Raw genomic sequence first — 12364 nt, 5'->3', positions numbered from 1 at the left:
AATGTGAATCTGCATCGCTTCACCTACTTTACGGTCTTTTCATTGACCCGTTTTGTGTTCATGCCACCCCTAATTACTGCATCACTTTTAGTTAAGTGGCAGCATTCTAGTCCAACCAAGATCAGACGTTTTTATCTTTATCATAATGAGAACACTTATTCTTCTATTCAGCTTAATAGAGGAAATGACTACCAGTAAAACAAAATGTATCCTCCATGTAATGATGCATTCTTCTATTGACATTTTGCACCAGAACCTATGAGAAAATCTACAGTTAAAAATTAAAAAGATGAAATATTAAAAAACATTGCATTCGCATATTTTAGGCTGTGTATTTTGTGAAATAAATAAATCTTGTGAGTGCATCAAACCATGAACTCTGTGGTAGGTTTTTGAAAGACAAAAAACCTACGCACCTCTGCGATCAGAACAATTACAAGTGAAAGTTTAAATTAAAGGAGAAGCAGAGGAAAAAACAGGTTGACAGGAAGAGAGAAAACTGTAACTGGAAGAAGTCTCTGCAACATGCAGTTGATCAGTCGTGACCGAGCAGTAAAAACAGTGGGTCCGATGTCTCACTCTCTGCGTCTTTTCGGTCCAGAGCGTCCTCAGGCAGCTTCTTCAGGTAGTCTTTGAGCAACAGCTCGTAGCGAGGAATCCTTTGGACCGGCTCCAGCATGTGGTGCTGCAACGTCAGGTTCCCGCACACATCCTGTTTCTGTTTGTTCAAAACACAACGATTTGATTAGATACATGACCAGATTGTTTTTCTAGCACATGCAGTTGTGCATGAGAAACTAAAAAAAAAATGGCTTTGAAATTTAAAATATACTGCTAGTTAAAGGACAAACATCAAAGGATGAATCTGATTAGGAAATACACGGACAGACGCCTACCTGTATATTCTGGACGACACTCTTGAACTGTGAAGACCGCTGTGTCCAGGTGTTGACCAAGTCCATGGCTCGGTCAAAGTTCTTCACATATTCACCGTACATCTTCATGAATGGAGCCAGTTTCTGGAGGATGTCTCCAATACGGGGGTTAGAGTCCCTACAGTGAACACAACAAACAAGCGGATGAATCCAAGACCGAATTCAAAATGTACTTCTTTTTTTTTACACAGGGTATAAATGGGTCGATTTGATGCAGGACAACTACATCTTGATTGATCTTTGTTGTTGTATGGCTATCATGTAAAACTAAGTGTCATAAACCATGATACTGTAAAGTATATGTTTTTTTTCCCATGTCTTACATAGTATTTTGTCCTGGAGCTGATCAGAAAATGAATGTTTATAAAAAAGAGTTATTCAAGTACAACCATAAAAGAATTCTAGTAATTCTGATTTTCAGGTAGCTCACACAGGTTCACACATTTAGTCAATATGTTAGTAGTATGACCACATTCACTGTATGTTCTGTTCCCTAACATTTTAAAAAGGAATTTCAGCTTGCAAGTGTTTTTATTTTGTCTTATGCTATGAAGCTAGCATTTTGTAAAGTTCAATTCCATCTTACAAGCCTTTATTGAAAGCCTGTCCCAGTACATTAAGTAACCTATGGTAGTTTTCATAGATGCAAAGCTTAGGGAGAAAACTCAAATCTCAACACCCGTTTCTGACTTTGTAAACGTAAATGGACTGTTTCTGTATATCGTTTTTCTAGTCTTAACTCAACTCAACTCAACTCAAACCATTCACACACATTCACACACTGTGGCTGAAGCTGCCGTACAAGGTACCACCTGCCCATCAGATAAACACTCACACACATTCACAATCCGATGTGCAGTATCGGGTGCAACTCAGGGTTTAGTGTCTTGCCCAAGGACACTTCGACATGGGATTGCAACCTTCCGATTGGCAGGCGACCGCTCTACCACTGAGCCGCAGCCGCCCCTTTGTGAAGTGACGTTGGTAATTTAAGCTTTGCTTTAGCTGATTTAATGACATCTTTTCTCCTGACATGTCACAAACACAGATTAACATTTTAAGACCAACAAGGGTTAGATTACCATAGATTTGAGACAGGAAGCATTGATGTAATTCATTTAATTTAGAATGAGGAGATAAGTAAGAAACAAATGAAGGCTCATAAAAAATGAGACTAATCTTAAGAACATTACTGGGGAGTTTTACAACTGAATCCTTCTTCTGAATCTTCTTCCTGTGGTGCACTTTTCAGACAGTTTTTATATCTTTCTATCTAAAGCAATACGTTTTAATGAGTTGCAGAGAATAATGTGTGGCTAACCATTATGTGACAGATGATTTCCATGAACACATCCTCCTCTAGAGGAGTCTTTATCTACCAAGAGTGGCTGATGCTGGCACAACAACACACACTGCGGGTACATTTCTAAAAACTGTGAAAAAATACAGAAAATGGGTTCATTCTGCAACTCCGATACACACACAGAAAACACACAACGTGGCAACCTGACACCACTGAAAAAGAATGCCCTTCACTGCCGCCCAGCTGTCTACGTTTTACAGCCAACACCAACTGCCTAACTGACCACAAACAGCCAAGCCATCTTTAGAATCATGTCACACTGATGCCATTTGGAAAGCCAATGAAATGCCGGGCGTTTATTCCTCACCATTCTCCAGTAATGCGTGTCTGGAGCTCAGGCAGCAGGAACTTGTCGTGGAAGCAGTAGATGGAGGAGATGTTGGAGAAGATCCCTGTAATCACGTCCTGAGGGATTCCAGCCTCTGTGAGCTTAGTGCAAAATACCTGCAGAGAAAAAGAAGATACAAACACTTATGCAGCTGTTTCCAAAAACATCCAAATCTGGCTCCATTTCATGCAGAAGGCATGTAAACATAGACATGTTGTTGTTTATTCACATACAGTTAACATTTTCTCCAGCTTCAGCTTGTTAAGTGTGACCAACAGCTTGATACGAGTCCAAACGTGCGCCTCATCCGCCATTTTGGGACACACTTATAAACAATAAAATTTAAACTTGACGGATACATTATTGAGTTTAATTTTGAAGGTAAAACAACTGTTGACATTTGTAATTGACATGTTAAAAATAATTTCACAATTCCTGTTTTATACGTACACTACCGGTCAAAAGTTTGGGGTCACTTCGAAATTTCCATTGCACTCCATTATAGACAGATTACCAGTTGAGATCAGTTGCATTGTTTTTTTAACCAGCGCAGCAGTTTTCATATTACATTATGTGCTTACATAATTGCAAAAGGGTTCTCCAATGTTTTCTCAGTTAGTTTTTTTTTAATGATATCAGATTAGTGAACAGAATGGGCCTTTGGAACATTGGATGAATGGTTGCTGATAATGGGTAATGTAGATATTGCATTAAAGATCAGCCCCCCACTCAGATCAGCTGGTATTCTGTCTAACATCGAGTGGAATGGAAATTTGTAAGTGGCCCCATACTTTTGACCGGTAGTGTATATACAGATTATACGTTAGCGCTGTAACTAAGAATTATTTCTTCAATTCGATTGTTTAATACAATTATGAAAGGTGCCCATCACAATTACCCAGAGCCCAAAGTGACTTCTTCCAAAAGCTTGTTTTGTCCGACCAAAACCAAAACACAGAGTTTCCACTGACAATGATATAAAATATATTGTCAAATTTAAGACAAAGCCAACGTTTGGCATTTTTTACTTGATAAATGACTCAAAGGGGCACTGTGAGGTATTGTGTCCTTTATGTACCTGGGGACCTTTGTCAGAATAATAAGCCTGTTGGCGTCATTGTGAGGTCATAAGGGTTATCTCCGCTTAAAGACACATTTGTAACAGATAGTCTGGATTACAAACTGGAAATGTGGAGGTTGAAATCCGTGAGTGTTTAACAGACAGGGAGGCTCTAATGAAAAATGCTATGGGTTGCATAGAATTTTGTGTTTTTTGTGGTTGACCCATACCAAGTTCTGGATATCTCAGCCTCTGTTCCTTCAATGCTTTTATTTTTAGTCCAACAACTTGCAATCCTAATCAGTGGAGAATCCATTTGAATAATTATTTAAAGATTCATTTTCTGTCTATTCAACTGATTGTTTCAGTACTATTACAAGTTAATGTCAGCGGGGAATAAAATCTCATCTTGCAGTAGCAGTCTTAAAATGTCCGGGTTAAGTGTTGAATTTAAACATAATGGTGTGTCATAACTCCTGACTTAAATTGCATCATCCATCACTTTCATCACCCTTTGCTTCCCTGCTAGTCACAACAATGAATTGATACGATTGCTTTCATGAAAATCAGTATCGTGCAAACGTGCTGTGACAAAAACAGGAAGTTAACTGTGAGGGTTCTCTGCCCTCAGCAGCAAATACACCTTATCTGTTCTGTGATTGGCCAGCTGTACAACTCTGTACCACATGAACAGAACAAAGAGGAAGAAGACTCAACCACCACAAGTAAATTCACATCACAAACACGAGTGAACCCAAATAGAAGCTGATGTACAATAACACATTTACAAAAATGAGAGACGGTCAAACGTAAAGGCCACCAGAGCAGAGTGAAGGAGTAGCTCATAACTTATGAGAGTAAACACCAGGAGAAATCAGGGTGTAAAGTATGATGAAGAAATCTTACATGAGATTTAGAATTAGACAATAATTGTGATAATCAAGTAATTGTTTAAATAATTTTTTAAGCAAAAGTTTAAAAAATGTTCTTGTTCCAGCTATATCACTCAAATGTCATATCAATACTTAATGCACTGCTTTGTTTCCAAAAATAATAAACTGAATATATTTGGGGTTTGCTCTGCTGATCAGATCAAACAAGGAATTTAAATATGTCAACTTGTATTTTATATAAAAAATGACTGAAAGATTCATCGAAAAAATAATTTTGTAAATCAGAGACTTGATGGTGCCGAATTTATTATCAATGACAAACAAGGTTTTTTTAAGGAGCTTTGTTATTATAAAGCCAGTTAAGAATCAAGAAACACACACTGTTAATCTGCAAGATTTACATACAATTAGTAAAGGAGGGCACTGCGAGGGCATGACGCATGCACGCATTTACACGCGCACACACACGCACACACGCGCGCACACACACACACACACACACACACACACACACACAAATATGAGTTGCTTTATACAGTGGACACATACAATTAACTATATACAAAGCTATATTTATGCCGAAAATGCATAAATATAAAACACGCACACACAACGGGTTTCTCACACGATCGTGCTTACGCTGCTCTGAGTAATCCAGTCAACAGAGGAACGGGTTGTTGTCAAGGGCATCACAGTTCCAGTTTTAATCCAGCTCAGCCCTGATCTCAGTCAATAAAACCACTGGCACAGTTAGGAGATTGGAATTTGGACCAGAGGCATCCAAAACAGACTGTCACACTCACAAACACGCTAGCGGAGAAAGAGACGGAGGCCCAAAGTTACCTGGTCGAGAAGGTTGAGTCTTTTGACGTAGGCCTCTTCCGTCTGGAGAAGCTCTTTGGCGATGTTCAGGAGCTTCTGAGTCTCTGAGCACTGAGGGAAACAGGCAGATACCAAGGATTACATCGGAGGCATTAAAACAAAGATATAAACATGTGAACAGAACCCCTCTTAGATATTCGGTTTTTGACATAAGTTTTCAGCATCAACAATCCTAACCCAAGTTCAACACAGACAAGTCACAAATTCTTCTCTGAAAAAAAGTTCTAATGTCATTTACAAGGCATATATCAAACAGGATTATGTGACTAACACTACAAGACTCTCTCTCCACATCAACACATTCATATATGTATATTCACCACAGTCAACCAAAACATACAATACAGTGAAAAACTCTCTCCCCTGCACGACCTGTATACTACTTGTATCAAAGTTGTTTATAAATGACATTAGTTGATTTGTTTCGAGGACTGTTAGTACATACGTAGGTGTAAAAAAACAATTAAATAGGTTTGTTATATACTGTTCAATTTAAAGCAATATTTGAAGAAAGCACCACTTCATATCAGTCAAACACAAACAGCATTAACTTTAATATGTTCCAACCGAATATGTAAATCCACATGAAAGGCCCAGTTTACATTTAAAAAAAGCCTAAATAATTTATTAAAACAGCTTGGCACTGTAGTTTTCAGGAAACATTAATCAAACCGGAGTTAATTGTGGATTTTGTGCTCTAGTATTTATAGCAGCAGGATGGTGTATGTGGGGTCGCCTCATAATCAACTATAGAGCTCACGTCCATTGTAATAGAACATGTGCAACAGTGTGACTCATTAATGAGTATTTAACAACAACAATAAAGCTCTATGGTAGAAGGTAAATACGCTATATCAGGCTTTCTCTACACAGACAACATTTATTTGTACTTTATATTCAATATTAGTATAGTTTTTTTCCTTGGGATTTCTTGACAGTTACGAAAAATATAAAATATCAGCAGATTTATCCTTTAATAGTTATGGCTGAGAAACAGTCAGCAGCATTCGGAGCAGATTACTGTAAACTGACATTCAAAAAGCTCTATTCTAGTCAGTGGTTTAGTTTAGGTTAGAGGTGTCATGTGAAACTAATAGGAAACGTTATTAGCTAAGGTGGTGAAAATGAAGATCTCTCTCAATCTTTCGTTTTGGTCACGTGAGGACATAAAAAAGTATGATTAAACTTTAGAAATGATGCTCGCTGATAAAGTTCATCCCAATGAAATGCAACACACATCAGGGTCACAAAACATTTAGCCTGTTTTGACAAAGTGGGTTTCACAACTTCTGTCTCCCACCTACACGCATAACCATGCAGCACTTGTGACATTCATGTAAGCTTTGGGTGTGTTTTACAGCATTAAAACAGGACTGAGAACCACATCTGCTCATACCCCTGCTAGCAATTCAATGTAAATCTACATAACCGTTCAATTACTAAAACTCTGCACTGAGTTTCTGCTTTTCTGGGTTTGTCTTTAAAGTCTCTTCTCATTTGACATTGTTTCATCTTTCAGTCGTCACCTCCGGAATCTATTTTTCTTTAGTATGCCAGCATATTTTAAGACTTTACCCTGTCCCTGATGCTTTTATATCAGGAACTGTGTCTCCCAAAAAGGACACATTGACAGCACATATAGGCCACAAGGAATCGTATCTGCGCTGCTTGAGGTATCAGTGTTGTTTACAATCAATAGTCAAACTGAAGGACAAGAGAAAAATGAAACTTTATATCAGCTGTGGGGGAGATATCCGTCTCCGGACTCTTTTATCTAGCAGCCATCACAAGCTCCTGATGCAGCTTTTGGGCAGGTATTCATCCTTTTATGAAACAGCAAAGCTGCTTTTAGATACAAGTCAGTCACTTGTGACCCGCAAACGGAGGCTCTAACATTTTCTAACATTTCATGCAGAAGTATTCTTTGATATTGTTCACCCAGGCTGAGGTAATAATAGACACAAGCAACTTTTTCCACTACATGAAAGGCAGTCTGACTGTCTGAGATGAAGCTTTTAAACTTGCAAGGTGTGCTCAGTTCAAACATGCTGTGAAAATTCCTCAAAGTCATGATGTAACATGAAATGTAATGTAACATGAAATGTAAATTACCGAGGTAGGGGAAGGAAGTAACTGGGAGACATTCATGACCATCCCAGAGGTGTGGGGGGTTGATTCAGACTTTGTAACTTTAATTATAGACTTTAATTATGGTTGTTCAGGTTTATGGTTATAACTTAATAATGCTAAAGCATGTGAGGTACTCACTTTGTGCGCCTCTGTGTGTGCATCTGTCAGATACCCAGTCTGTGTATCTGTCAAAGAGTGTATTTCTCCACTGCTCCCCTCATCCAAGTCACTGTCCTCATCCTGTGTTGAGTCTCGCTTGTTGCCTAGGGTAACGCAGCAGGACACGCTCTCCGTTTCAGTGACGCTGTCGTAATGATCCTCCTCATCGATGGCGTCCTCGTTGGGGAACACCTCCCCCTCTGCAGCGCATGACGGGCTGTCGATGCCACTGTCCCGATTAGGAATCTTTCCGTTCTGCTCCGAGGAGTCCGGATTGTCCAGGAGCTCGTGGGAGGAGCCATCCTCCCGCTCCACGTCATCAAGGCAACCAACGCCGTGTGTGATGTCACAGTCGTCCAATGGTGCCTCATCCGAACCATCGATGTGCACAGAAGCCAGACAGGAAAGTTCGGACACCTCGTCAGTCCGTTCGGAGGTGCCAAGTGCAAGTTTGTCCGCGGGGGAGGAGTCTCCTGCAACCTTCGCCGTGATGTCCTGGCCACAGGAGGACGTGATGTCAGACGCAGTGTCCATTCTCAGACACAGGTGCAGCTGGGACCGTGGGAGCACCCCCAGGATAGGGACCCTGGGAAAATTTAAAATGTGCATTATCAATCATAGTCAAATGAAGAATCACTACACTTTTTTTACTGTAATAATAATGAGAAGATAAAAGTGTTAAAAATATCATCCTTAAGCAATAAAATTCAGGCAGCCCCCATGAGACGTTCAAGTTGACACTCTTTGAACGTTGAGACACACATCCACACATACCCAAAACATTCCAATGCATATATGATGTGACAAGTAAGACAAGAAAGTTGAAGGCCTTACCTTGAATTCTCGAACCTCTCGATGAGCAGCCCCACTTTCTGGGCCTCTTTCTGTGGCTGTGCTCCCAAACCAGGAGGAGTTAGACTGGGCTTTGGTTTAGGAGGAGGAGGTGGAGCTGGCAGAGGCCTCGACGGAGGTGGGGGGATCCTCTTTGGTTTCTTGTCTTGCCCAAGGGCGAGCAGGTGCGAAGGTTTAGGGGGCACTACAGATGTAGAAATCCAGAAGAGGCAAGAACAGCAGAGCGATAGAGAAGCATTAGGCGGCAGACATTAACAAAAGCAATCAGGTCACATATATTAATCCGGGTGAGAAAACCTCCATGGCTGAATCTCTGTGTAAAGCCTGTTTGTTCCTTCATGAAAATAAAAAAGTCAAGACAAATCTCCAAAGGGAACAAAATACAGTCCAAGATAGAAAGAATAGTAGCAGTGCAGAGCAAGACCAACACTGAGCTTCAGCTTTCTGACAACTTCCTTATTTCAGAACAGGATGCTGAGATGAGCGTGTGCGCAAGTCATCACGGTTCCAGTTAGATTGAAAAAAAAAAGCACAGACAAAAAAATGACGAAACTGTCTTTAAAATGCAAACTGCGCTCATGCATGCCTGCACACTATGGGCTTAGCATTTCACTGTCTAGTCTGTATATTTGCATGTATTTCATTTTCAGAAACCTAAATGTCTGCAACCAGGACATGTGATGATGTGTTACCATTGTTAATTTAAGCACTTCCTTTGTGTCTGTGTGTGTCACTGATATGCTGAAAAAGAGAGGTTGAGTAGACTTTACTTTACAAACATTGAGAGATAAACTATGTGTAAATGACAGGACTGGTCCCATGTTGTTTTAGTTAGTTAAGTCCCCGAGTCTGTTTGTCATATAATTTGGCAGTTACAAGTTTTACCATTTTCTGACTACTGGAGCTTTTCACGATCCTTCTTTAGGGACTCCAGAACTGGCGTTACAGTACTTTTACATACAATTAGTAAAGGAGGGCACCTGAAGAAGTTTGATGAAATGTTAGATTCTCTCACATACAAATGGAATAGAAAGGCTTTAAAGAGGAAGTTCATCCTGTCAGGTGGGAAACACTGTATGTATTCAAATGTACTACCATTATTAGAATTATGCTTAGAAATAAGATAGCACATTTGGCCCAGAGGAAATACAATATAATTAGATTCCGTCTTTAAGCACAGTATTATCACTGGTAGTTCCATAAAAGGTATTTCCTACTTCCTACAGAATACTTTGTTTTTAAAAGCCTGTTTATATGACTGGTGGTTCATATTGTTATATTTTTAAATAGTTTATTTTTTTCAAGCACTTTAATTCTAGTTACTAATCCTAAGAGAGCAGCTAAAATTACACAAACACCGGCCAGGAACTAGGCCTGCACAATATATTGTTTTATTTTATCGTCATTGCAGTATCAAATGGCGCAATAAACGCATCGCGAAACACTGTGACATATCGCGAAAGATACTCAGAGATTTTCTGTGATAGTTGAAAGTAAATATCAGTAGAAAACTGCACTGTTAAAATGTAAAATGAATCCTTTTTTTAGTGGTACCTTTTACATGCAATTCAATTTTAATATGTTCAACAATATAACGTTGGAATGATTTCCTTTTATTTGTTTCAAATACAATAAGGAATTGGGTGTATTTTAGAAGAACACTAAAAGCAGCAGAGAAGCAGAACTGAGTACATTTTAACATCTGTTTATTTATCGCAAGTAATGTTGTTATCCCCATAACGTAACCCAACCAATCAATAAAACCACACAAGGGGTGAAAAATCAAAGGGCTAAAAATCTGAAACAACGAGAAGAGAAACATAGCAAATGCTCAAATGATAAATTAGGTGAGTTTTTCCTTCAATTTGTCACCCAATTGTATATGTTAAGATGTCAATCACAATCATATTATCATGAATAACAATGCAGGCAATATATAGTAAAAATAATGAGGATGAGCATTCTTTCTATAAATTCTCCAGCAGACTTTGGATAGTTAAATATTGGGGCTAAGTCTGTGTAATGTCCTACAAAAAACAACACATGTTTTTCATATTTAGCATCAACACTTGGGATCCACTGGCCTGCTTTACACCAGCAGCTGTTTCAGAGGTGACCTACTCTGACAGCTGACACGTACCATGTTATAGAAAAGTGATTGCCAGAGCAGTATAAAGGACAGCTCAATAGCAGGGGTCTGATCTTGCTGCCCCTTTCAATTATAATGACAGCCCCAATGTCAAATTTGGCCATGAAACGGGGCCACACCGTGCCACAGAATATTACCTTGAGGTTTCTGTGCAGTTGGCGGTCTGGGTGAGGTGGAGGGCTGGGGCCGGGGTTTGATGGCAGGCCTGTCGTGACATTGTCTTGGAGTCGGACCTTTCTTTACCAGCCGTGGAGAACACAGGTAGTCCACTGATCCGCACTGGTACTGCAGGGAGGAGGCAGGGAGGTCTGGAGAAAAGAGACATGAAGAAGGACAATATCAGGTATTGATCAATTTAATGAGTTCATCTAAAACACACGTCCACAAGCCAGCAAAATCCTGCTACAGCAATGCAGTGGTGTGCAGTGATAACACTGTAGGTGAATGACCTCAGTGTGTGTTTCAGGATGTCGCCTTCGGACAGAGAGCAGTGGGACCAGAGAGGAGAAGAGCACCTCTGCAGCATCGATCCTGACACCAGGCCTGAGGCAGTAGAGCTGCTATTGGTTTCTCTCACACTCTCTGATAGGCCTGTATCTGATTGACTATATCTAATATTCTCTGGACACAGTGTCTGTAAATAGATTGTGTGGACGTGAGAGAGAGAGAGAGAAAGACAGAGAGAGAGAGAGAGAGAGAGAGAGAGAGAGAGAGAGAGAGAGAGAGAGAGAGAGAGATAGAGAGAAATTAGCTTAATAATGGGGGATTGTTTGTGAGTCACATCAAAGACAAATTTCTGTTGGACAATTGTGTTTTTCTGACTGGGTTTCTGAATGTGTCCTTTAGGAATGGCAGATTTCGGTTGGATTAGTCTGACCTTTATTGTCTTTGAAAGCACCTGTGCTTTATTTTGTTTCATTCGTTTTTTTATACTTAATTATACCTCAAATACACAATTTAAAGAAGCATATTGGTTTGAAGTATAAGGAGTATTACTTAAACTGTACCTCAGTTAAAACAGATATTTCTTGGGGACTATTTTCAGCTGCAGATTAAGTGCCACCAGGACAGTACAGTAGGGATCAAATAAAAATAATCTACAGTGCCCATGTTTATGGTAATAAAGGAACATGAAACCCAGTGCAACAGTATGGTTCAAGTATGTGTTGTTAACTGTTTCTGGAGCAACAATGAAAGTTCCTGTACATGGCAAAGTTAAATAAGCTAAATGAGCTATATCAGGCTTCAGCTATTTTACACAGGCAACGCTTGTCAAGTCAAGTCGTCCCTGCTGTAAGAAGTCCGCTTGTGATGAGCAAAGCTCAGAATGTCTTCCTGTCAAAAAAAAAGTGATAAGTAAAGTTGTGATAAAACAGAAAGGAAGCGCTAATTATTCAGCAAATCGTATTTACAGTAAGTAACAAAACATGTGACAGTTAATAGCAGTTATACATGTTTACATTCACATTTACATTTTCCAGTTTGTTTTATCTATTTTCTATCCAATTATTTAGGGGAAAATACAAACTGAAAAAGATAAGCTTGTAGTATACACAATCCAACTGACTTTTGTGAACCCAGACAGAGAGACAAAAGCAGCAGGTTTTAAAATA

The 12364-nt window shown here is 39.5% G+C and overlaps 1 protein-coding gene across 1 annotated transcript in view; it reads right to left on the bottom strand.

Annotated features, from left to right (window-relative positions):
- The window catches only part of fgd (faciogenital dysplasia), a 53382-nt gene that overhangs the window by 9039 nt on the left and 31979 nt on the right, over window positions 1–12364 (bottom strand). The window contains exons 2-8 of the mRNA XM_032521070.1: window positions 10889–11059; window positions 8585–8786; window positions 7730–8336; window positions 5423–5512; window positions 2606–2742; window positions 897–1053; window positions 580–718 (exon numbers count right to left, since the gene is read on the bottom strand). Coding sequence (XP_032376961.1) covers window positions 580–718; window positions 897–1053; window positions 2606–2742; window positions 5423–5512; window positions 7730–8336; window positions 8585–8786; window positions 10889–11059 — 1503 coding nt within the window. The remainder of the gene's footprint in view (window positions 1–579; window positions 719–896; window positions 1054–2605; window positions 2743–5422; window positions 5513–7729; window positions 8337–8584; window positions 8787–10888; window positions 11060–12364) is intronic.

Source organism: Etheostoma spectabile, chromosome 7, assembly GCF_008692095.1.
Source record: "Etheostoma spectabile isolate EspeVRDwgs_2016 chromosome 7, UIUC_Espe_1.0, whole genome shotgun sequence".
NCBI classification, from domain to species: Eukaryota; Metazoa; Chordata; class Actinopteri; order Perciformes; family Percidae; genus Etheostoma; species Etheostoma spectabile.
Note: the sequence above shows the minus strand (reverse complement) of the source record. Positions and strands in the feature narration are given on the sequence as shown.